Below are 10,350 nucleotides of genomic sequence, written 5' to 3' on the forward strand. Positions count from 1 at the left end.
AGAATCCCATATGGGCATCGGGTTCTAGTCCCAGTTGCTCCTCTTCCAGTCCAGCTCTCTTCTGTGGCCCAGGAGGGCAGTGGAGGATGGCCCAAGTGCTTCAGCCCTGCACCCACATAGGAGACAAGGAAGAAGCACCTGGCTCCTGGCTTTGGATCACGCTAGCTCTGCCAGTAGCGGCCATTTGGTTGGCGAATCAATGGAAGGATGAACTTTCACTCTGTCTCTCCCTCTCACTGTCTGTAATTCTACATGTCAAATTAATAAATAAATAATCTTTGAAAAAATAACCTTGCTGTTGTAGCCTTGATGGCCATCAGAGGTTTCATTTAAAGCATGATTCATTTTTACTCAATTTAAAATTTTCCCTAAATTCCATTACTAACTCTGAGATGGAGAGAAACAGAAGGTTTGTGATAGAGACCAAGAGACCTCCTATCCTATGCTTCACAAATCTACACCCCCCAATGCTTGTACCTGGGCTGAGGTTACAACCAACAACAGGGAGTCAGACCCTGGATTTTCACATGGGTGCCAGGACCAAGTTACATGAAGATTCACCACTTCCTTCTGAGGGCCCCCAGGACTCAAAAGTCCAGGTCAGGGGCCAAAGGCAGAGCCAGAAATAGATGCCATGAGCTCAAATTGCTAGGCTAAACATCCAACTAACAAGTCATTTATAAAGGAAAAATCCATTTTAGCTCCTTCATATATCTGGATTGCTACTCAGCCTGCATTCTTGGTCCTAAAGCCTGAAAATGTGACAGGAAAACAACTGGAAATTTTTAGAATCCCTTAGAACTTGCTCTTTTCTTTAAGCCTTTCAAAGAATTCCTTTCTGGTCTTAAGAGAATAATGTAGCACTTGGGGAGGAAGATGCAGCCCAGGAGCCCCACACTGGAGGCCAAGATGGAGAAGACCTCCACAGCCACCATGACCTTCCCCTTGGTACTGTGGTAGACAGGCAGGAAGGTCACCCAGACACTGCAGAACACCAGCATGCTGAACGTCAGGAACTTGGCTTCATTGAATGTATCAGGCAGGTTCCTGGCTAGGAAAGCCACAGTGAAGCTGGCCAGGGCCAAGGAGCCCAGGTAGCCCAGGATACAGTAGAAGGCAGTGGCTGAACCCTTGTTGCACACCAGGATGATGTGGCCATGCTCAGAGTGTGCATCTGTGTCAATAAAGGGAGGAGAAGTCCCAAGCCAGATGCCACAAAGAACCAGTTGGATCAGGAAACAGATAGGAATGACAGAGTTAGAAGCTCCTGATACCAGCAATCGCCTGATAGTTCTTCCAGGTTTTGTAACTTTGAAGGCCAGAATCACAGTGATGGTCTTGGCCAGCACGGTGGAAACAGCCACTGTGAACACAAGGCCAAATGATATTTGCTGGAGAAGGCAGGTGGCTGTGTTGGGACGGCCAAGGAAGAGTAAGGAGCAGAGGAGGCACAGGAGGAGGGTGATGAGCAGGATGTAGCTGAGGGTCCTGTTATTGGCCTTGACGATGGGAGTGTCTCGGTGCTTCACAAAGACCCAGAGGATGGCAGCTGTGAGGACAGAGAAGCACAGAGCCATGCAGGCCAGAGCCATCCCCAGGGATTCCTCAAACGCTAAGAAGGTCACCAGCTTGGGGAGGCAGCGGTTTCTCTCCATGTTTGGGTACTCGTGATCTGCACACGGGATGCACTGCTCTGCATCTGAGGAAAAAGAGAGACTCAACACTGAAATAGAATTTCTGACTTGTTCTGTTTAGGAAAGTGGTCACCTTTGCATTGGCATCTTGAAAACAGACTGCCTCTATCATATACCAACAGGCACTAGGGTAAATCTGTATTCCAAATCCAGGGAGAATTGTCTCTTCCTAGAATCAGCAGGTGCTCCAGGCTTTTGTCTCAGACATTCTGGACACAAATAAGCACCCATATGATGAACTATGAATTCCCATATGATGATAATTTATTTTTCTTTCTTGTTTCATATACTTAATGGGTATAGCACATCACTCTGATAAGTTTTGTTATAATCTTTACACCGGAAAAATCTGCTCCCTCTCTAAAGTGTGAAAAATTAAATGATTTCTACTGCTGCATTAGTGGTCATTGAAGGATTATTTTTGGAGTAATAGAAACTATTATCTACTCTGTACTTTGAATAATGGAAGCATTTTCTAAGTAGTGTTTATCCAGTTCACATAATTGTATATATTTGTCTTTGATAGATAATTCCTTAAATGTTAATTGTTTAATGATGACAAACTGCATCCTGTATTATGATATTCTGTCTTCATATTTCACACTGCACAATATTAAGGATATGGCACAAAAATAATAAAATACTTCTGTATCAACTTGCACCAGCCTTGTACATTGTATTTGTGCATGAAAATACATGGATTTGCTCATCTAAGCAAGCATAACAAAACTTGGTGGTGATGCTTTTTACATGTCTTGCTTGGATCTAAGCATGGTCCACTAGAAGAGCTCAGATTAGGGCTGCCTCTCCCAGAACTGGAGGGTAAAATAAGATGTCTTGTCAAATCAATAGCACTTTTGAGCCCAATAAGATGAGTGCCACCATATACCAGTCTACACATAATGTGGTAAACATAGCAATCATAAAATAGATGTGTGGAGATAGCGAGTAATTATATGTATTCATAGCAATGGTTCACTGCAATCCCATTACAAATATTCTTGGGTTGCTTTTCCTTTTTTTACATTGTTATCAATGTAAAGAGAACATATTTCATATATTTCATAGAAACAACTCTAAAGTGGTAACCATACTTCCCTCCTCCCTTCCCTCCCAGAATACTCCTCCTTCCTACTTTTCATTTAACTTTTGCAATAATATAAATTCAATTACTTTAGAACCACAGGCTTAATGCACCATTAGCCATAATATTCCAGAAGTAAAATGTAGAAATAGTACACTGTTCCACAGGAGTATACAAAAGAGCTAAAAACATAATGAAACCCTAAGAAGTCAATTTCATTCTTATACAATGCTTTTTTGTATTCTATATTAACTACTGTATATCAGAGAAAACATATGATGATAGTTGTCATTTGGGGGCTGAATTATTTCACTAAGCATAATGTCTTCCAGTGGCATCAATGTTGTTGCAAAAGACTGGATTTTATTCTTTCTTTTGGCTGAGTAGTATAATTATGACAGTGGAGTTATCAGTAGGAATGGATACGGTTTCTACCTGTCTGATTGGAAATGTCTCTGTCTGTGCAAAAAGTGCAAGTATAGCAGCAGACAGGTCTTCCTTCCTGTGGCACTTTCCTGAATCCTGGGCCACAGCTCTGGCTACACACAGATTGAGGAGTCTGAAATGAAAAGAGAAACATTCATCTTGATTTTGCATATTATCACTTTAATGGAATTTCAATACTTCCCCCCCCCCACACACAACAGAAAATATGACCTGGCTGGTGCCACAGCTCACTAGGCTAATCCTCTGCCTGTGGTGCTGCTTCCCTGGGTTCTAGTCCCAGTTGGGGTGCCCGTTCTGTCCGGGTTGCTCCTATTCCAGTACAGCTCTCTGCTGTGGCCCAGGAAGGCATTGGAAGATGGCCCAAGTGCTTGGGCCCTGCACCCGCATGGGAGACCAGGAAGAAGCACCTGGCTCCTGACTTCGGATCCGGTGCAACATGGTGCACCAGCTGTAGTGGCCATTTGGGGAGTGAACCAATGGAAGTAAGACCATTCTCTCTTTCTCTCTCTCTCTCTCTCTAACTCTGCCTGTAAAAAAAAGAAAGGAAAAAAAAAGAAAAAGAAAATGTGACCTTCACTTGAAGGCCAACACTGTGTTAAACAAGTCTAGTACCTCCTAATACTAACCGATAGAATAAATAAAGGGGAGAGTGGCCGGCGCCGTGGCTCACTAGGCTAATCCTCTGCCTAGCGGCGCCGGCACACCGGGTTCTAGTCCTGGTTGGGGCGCCGGATTCTGTCCCGGTTGCCCCTCTTCCAGGCCAGCTCTCTGCTGTGGCCGGGGAGTGCAGTGGAGGATGGCCCAGGTGCTTGGGCCCTGCACCCCATGGGAGACCAGGAAAAGCACCTGGCTCCTGGCTCCTGCCATCGGATCAGCGCGGTGCACCGGCCGCAGCGCGCCGGCCGCGGCGGCCATTGGAGGGTGAACCAACGGCAAAAGGAAGACCTTTCTCTCTATCTCTCCCTCACTATCCACTCTGCCTGTCAAAAAAAATAAATAAATAAAAAACAATAAAGGGGAGAGTGATCCAACATGGGAAGCGAGATACTCAGCAGACTCATAGAATAGCAGATGTCCTAAACAGCACTCAGGCCTCAGAATCAGCCCTAAAGGCATTCCGATCTGGCTGAAAAGCCCATGAGAGTATTTCAGGCATGGAAAGCCAAGACGCTCTGGCAAAAAAAAAAAAAAAAAAAAAAAAAAAAAAAAAAAAAAAAAAAAACACCTAAATGAAAGATCTCTGTGAGTGAGATCCCAGTGGAAAGAACAGGTCTTCAAAGAAAGAGGTACCTGTCTCTGAAGGGAGGAGAGAACCTCCACTTTGACTATGACCTTGTCTAAACAAGATAAGAGTCGGAGAACTCAAGGGGCTTCCATAGCCTTGGAAACTCATGACTGGAGCATGGGGAGATTACTGAGGCCGTAAACAAGAGTGTCAATTTGTAAAGTCAACGACAGGAGTCACTGTGCACTCGCTCCTCATGTGGGATCTCTGTCCTTAGCGTGCTGTACATTGAGACTTAATGCTATAACAAGTACTCAAACAGTATATTTCACTTTGTGTTTCTATGGGGGTGCAAACTGTTGAAAGCTTTACTTAATGTATACTAAACTGATCTTCTGTAAAAAAAAAAAAAAGAAGAAGAAGAAATTATCAATTCCCAACTTGACTCTCACTGGGATAAAACATGACAATAGGTCTGATCTGATTTCATCATCATTTAAAAAATCATCTATTATTTTTCACTTTATGTTTCTGTGTGGGAGCAAACTGTTGAAATCTTTACTTAATGTATGCTAAACTGATCTTCTGTAGATAAAGAGAATCGAAAATGAATCTTGATGTGAATGGAAGGGGAGAGGGAGTGGGAAAGAGGAGGGTTGCAGGTGGGAGGGACGGTATGGGGGGGAAGCCATTGTAATGCATAAGTCGTACTTTGGAAATTTATATTCATTAAATAAAAGTTAAAAAAACATGGAAATTACACAGTGAAGTAAACTGTGTAAATTTAAACATATATAATGTACTATATATATATATATATACATTTCCCTTCTGTGACACATTAAATTTGATTTCCTCAAATAATTTGATTAGTGGATTTTCATGTATACATATGGCGAAGTTCCTAATACTGTTCTACATATGGGTAATAGATCCAAGCAAGCCAGGTTTAAAATCCAGGCAAATCCATCTATAACCAGCAGATGTACCCTGTGCTTACATGCAAGCTCTGTGATCTTGTATTTAACAATAGGCTCACAGACTCTCCTCACTAGTTGTGGCAGGCTTTCTTTGTGACATTGCTTCATTTTTCAGAGTCATTTTATGATATAAAGTGGACCCAATTTTATTTTCCCCAACAATGTCTCACAAAGCACATGAGCTATAGCATACATATATACAACATTATAGCAGACATAGCTGCTATGAGATATATCAGTAATCCACATTTCTTAGCTTTGCATACATTCCCATAAAAAAGAATATGTTTGGGCAATTTTTTTCCTTCCTATTCTTTGTAATGAGCTATATTAGGATATTTTATAGCATTTCATCCTACAGTGAGAAGTATTATTATTCTATGACCTCTCATTATTAAATTATAATTCAAAATGCTACACAGAGCCAAACTCACTCTCTTCAGAAAGAACAGTCTCTTCAACAAGTAGTATTGGGAAACTTTGATTTCCACATGCAGACTCTTGAAATCATTCTGCTACCTTAAAGCCTATATAAATATCAATTCATAATTGATCAAAGATCTAAACCTAAGCCCTGAAAACATCAAATTACTAGAGGAAAACATTGGGGAAACACTGCAAGACATTGACTTAGGCAAAGACTTCTTGGATAAGACCCCAGAACTACAGGCAATAAAGGAAAAGATAAGCACATGAGATTACATCAAACTAACTAACTTCTACTCAGCAAAGGACACACCCATCAAGGTAAACACAGCTTACAGAATGAGGGAAAATATCTACAAAATATACATCCAATATCCAATAAAGTATTAATATCCAGAATAGGAAAGGAAGAGGGAGGAGAAGGAAGGATTGGAGGGCGGAAATGTTGGGCAGAATCACTACATTCCTAAAGTTGTACTTGTGAAATGCATGGAGTTTGTATTCCTTAAATATAAGGTTTGTTTGGGGGGAAAAGGACCTCAAGAAACTTAACAACAACAAAACAAACAATCCAGTTAAGAAATGGAGTAAGGAATATGAACAGGCATTTTTCAAAGGATGAAATACAAATGGCCAACAAACACATGAAAAGATGCTCTGGATCACAAGACATTAGGGAAATGGAAATAAAACCCAGAGTGTGGTTTCACCACACCCCAGCTAGAATGGCTATCATCCAAACTTCGAGCAATAACAAGTTCTGGAGACTGTGTGGCGAGAAAAGTACTACAATAAACTCTTGGTGGGAATGAATGAAAAATGCTACAATCATTATGGAAGATGGTATGGGGATTCCTCAGAAAAACAATACTAGTTCTAAGATACATTCCAGCTATCCCACACGTAGGCAAACAAAGATATAGAAAGGAAATTAAATCAGCACATGAAAGTCACTTGCACTCTCATATTAGTAGCAGCTCAATGCACAATAGCTAAGCTGTGAAATCAATCTACATGTCCATCAACTGATGAATGGATGAAGGAAACACAAGATGTACATGTATATATATATATATATATGGTGAAATATTAATTATCAGCCATGAGAAAGAATGAAATGTGCACACTTGGAACTGGAAGTCATTAAGCTAAACGAAATAACCATACTCCCCAATCCAAAATGTCATAATTTCTTTTACATGTGTTAGTAAATATATACAGAGAGGATAAAAATTGTGTGGATCTCAGATCATTTGCTATATAGTTAAAAATATTGCTTCACTGAATCATCAAGTTAATAAAAAACATACCGCACTTTCACATGTTACAAAAGAAATTGAGGGGCGGTGCTGTGGTGCAGCAGGTTAAAGCCCTGGCCTGAAGCACCAGCATCCCCTATGGATGCCAGTTTTACTCCTGGCTGCTCCTCTTCCAATCCAGCTCTCACTATGGCTACGGCCGGCATGCTCCGCCAATCTGAAGCCAGGAGCCAGGTGCTTCTTCCTGGTCTCCCATGTGGGTGCAGGGCCCAAGCACTTGGGCCATCCTCCACTGCCCTCCCGGGCCACAGCAGAGAGCTGGACTGGAAGAGCAGCAGCCGGGACTAGAACCCAGTGCCCATATGAGATGCCGGCACCGCAGGCGGAGGATTAACCAAGTGAGTCATGGCGCCGGCCCATGTCCACTGTCTTGATAATATATTCGAGGCCAGGAGTTTCTCCCTTGTGGTGTGAAAATGAGAAGCCTCCATGGACAAAATGCAGCACGTGTTGTGTCTCAAGCACAACAATATCCCACTTTGCATCTATGATCCACACCTTCTCCAGTGTTAAATAGAATTCACTTAGGAATTCGATGGTATAGAGACTCCTTACATCACCATATAGAATATGCACATTTGCTGATGAAATGTTTATCACCTCTAGGCAAGAGATTTCAGTTTCTGCATACCTTGACTTAGTGTCAGGGAGCTTTTCTGAATAGGCCAAACAGACACCTTTCTTTACCATCTCAGCTTCAATATTCTGAAGGAACTGCTCTCCTTTCATATCATTAGATACAAAGAGTACCACCGAAATCCAGCCAAACTGTGGTAGCAACGAGTGCATTCCACAGACCAGAGAGTTATCACTGTTGGCCATCTAAGAGAGTGATGGAAACTTGTCTCGCTCATATAGCATGGGATCAACAGGATGATATGTGATTTGAAAGGAAAGAAAACCATCATGATCTGATGAAGGTGGGTTACGAGTTGTCAATCTTGGGAAGTGAGAAAAAAAAAAAACACTGCTCTCCAACAGGCACATCTGAACACAATGATATTGGGAAGACAATGTCCAGCATAGACACAGCCAAGCTCTATTACCTGGGATCAGAGAAAACAATGCTTCAATGCCTATTGCTTTTAGAAGAAATGTAGATCTTCATTCATAGCATGAAAGTGAGTAAGATACCCATGTATCTTCATGGCAAGCCATGGAGAGAAGGAGATATGATTTCTGGTTGCAGAATCACCAGGACATTGGTGTTTCCCACTTCTCACTGCATGTCACAAGAGGTTAACAGCCCCACTACAACTGGGATTACATGTTACCTCTGAGACAAACAACTCTTTACTGTGCTGATCTCCTGAGGGTTTGAATCCTCCTATGCTATTCCAGTCTGAGCCTGATGGTAATGGGTGCACAATGCTACCTGTTTCCCATGGGTCTCCTTTAAGAGTCTCTGAAATGTGAATGCAGATCCAGGGAGGCAGCTCAATTGGATCATGTAATTGGGTTCCTGACACCTACTTGGGAGATTTGTATTGAATGCTAGGCTCCTGGCTGCACCACAGCCAATCTGCACCAGCACCATGGTGGGTATTTGGTGACTAAACCAGTGAATAGGTGTACACTGTCTGCCTGAATTGTTTCTCAGTCCCTCAAACACACAAAAAGATTTAAATCTCTGAGTTGCACATGGAAAGTAAACTGGGAACCCTGTGAATGAATCTGCTACATGTGACGAAGTCAGGACTGGGCATAGGGAGAGAGTGAAATCTCATCTAACCGTAACCAAACCCCAAATATTCATTAATGATCTTTGGGATTGTCATCGTCTTCAGTGGGGTCCTAAATGGAAAATACAGGCCCAGGTCTTTATATCCCCACAACTAACATAGAGTCATCTTAGGACATCTCTGTGCTGTGGGTATTTCCTATGAAGAGTCAACAATCAACATTCCCAACAGGTGGGGATGGATACATTGGCCCTAGACAGAGATCTGGGCTGAGGCTCTCAGCATCCATTCCTCCTTCCCTTTCTCACAGCCTAACGAATTCCCCAGAATTTGTTTCAACTAAGAGTAGTATATGTGTAACTGGCTTCCACATGACCCTTGCATCAGGTGTGACGGATCTGGTGGGAGATGGAAACATTTCTCACCAGAAGTCACAACCCATTTACCTGTGGGGTTTTGTACAGCTCCAGTACCATTCAAGTTTCAGCTGAAAATGCTGATGTGGTTCCAGCAATGATGGCAACCGTCTTGCCTTGTGTCTGGCAGATGTAGATAGGGATGAGATGATGCTTTCCAGTCAACCAGTACACAGTACTCCTCAGCGTGTCACTGGTAACAGAATTGTAGAGTTGGAAACTGAAGGTCAGGCAGGGGAGTAGCTGGGGGTCCTTATTGATCTCCTACATGGCAAAGTGGAAGGCCAGCCCATGTTGGTAGTTCTTCCACAGCCACCTAAAGAGAGGGGCAGCATCAGGGAGAAGGGAGAGACTATGGAATTTAGAGCAACAACACAGCCATGCCCTGATGCAACAATGGTCAGACTCAGACTTCCACTCAGTGGTTCCTCAGCTCTGGCACATGGAGGAGGTGTGAGTGAGGTTCCAAGGGCTCTAGAAGATCGCAGAAGGAACCTGAGACTCCTCTGAAGCAAACTGTGCCCATGATCACACTCACCTTCCCAAGCCCTTCAGGAAAGCCTTGATGTGTTCCAACATGCGATTTCACTTCTACTTAGGGATGGAACCCAAGAGGCAAGCATCTCTCTTTTCAGTACCTTCTGAAATGGTTGAATACCATCTGACTTGTCAGTTATCCAAGCATTCAGGAGTATCTCTAATCTATTCACCAAAGCCATTTTCTTGAGACCTCTCTGTAATTTTCCAGTAATGTATCAACTCTTATAGAAGCAATTTCATTCAATTATATTTGCCTTGAAAATAAGCATTTGGTTTAGAACGTCTAATTGTCAGAATATTCACAATGTTCACTCAATTTTTATTCACTCTTTTCCTATTGCTCAGGATTCTATTTTATCATTTCACGTTTTATTGTTGAACATTCTCTGCATTTTTCTATCTTAAGCAAAAATAAGAGTTCTTGGGATTTGATAATGGCTCTCAAATGTTACATGCCCAAGAGAGTGGATGTTTTGTTTTCTCACAATGGATAACATTGCTCCTCTTTCTAGGAATTTTTTCTTATTTCTATATTTC

The 10,350-nt window shown here is 42.2% G+C and overlaps 1 protein-coding gene across 1 annotated transcript; it reads right to left on the minus strand.

Moving 5' to 3' along the window:
* Window positions 1-785: 785 nt before the first annotated feature.
* LOC138843202 (vomeronasal type-2 receptor 116-like) lies at window positions 786-9,618 on the minus strand. The gene is made up of 3 exons (XM_070067606.1): window positions 9,304-9,618; window positions 3,214-3,337; window positions 786-1,699 (listed from the first exon to the last, which is right to left on the minus strand). Exons 1-3 carry the CDS (start codon window positions 9,331-9,333, stop codon window positions 786-788), a joined length of 1,068 nt encoding a protein of 355 aa, XP_069923707.1. The 5' UTR covers window positions 9,334-9,618.
* Between the last annotated feature and the right edge of the window lie 732 nt (window positions 9,619-10,350).

The sequence above is a fragment of the Oryctolagus cuniculus genome, assembly GCF_964237555.1.
Source record: "Oryctolagus cuniculus chromosome 16 unlocalized genomic scaffold, mOryCun1.1 SUPER_16_unloc_1, whole genome shotgun sequence".
NCBI lineage: Eukaryota > Metazoa > Chordata > Mammalia > Lagomorpha > Leporidae > Oryctolagus > Oryctolagus cuniculus.

Excerpts from the sequence above, each read along its gene's own strand:
- LOC138843202 (XM_070067606.1), bottom strand. The coding sequence starts at position 9,333 with ATGGTACTGGAGCTGTACAAAACCCCACAG. Across the intron at positions 3,338-9,303 it reads AGCTGTACAAAACCCCACAG|ACTCCTCAATCTGTGTGTAG; the intron begins GTAAATGGGTTG and ends TTTTCATTTCAG. Across the intron at positions 1,700-3,213 it reads AGACATTTCCAATCAGACAG|ATGCAGAGCAGTGCATCCCG; the intron begins GTAGAAACCGTA and ends CTTTTTCCTCAG.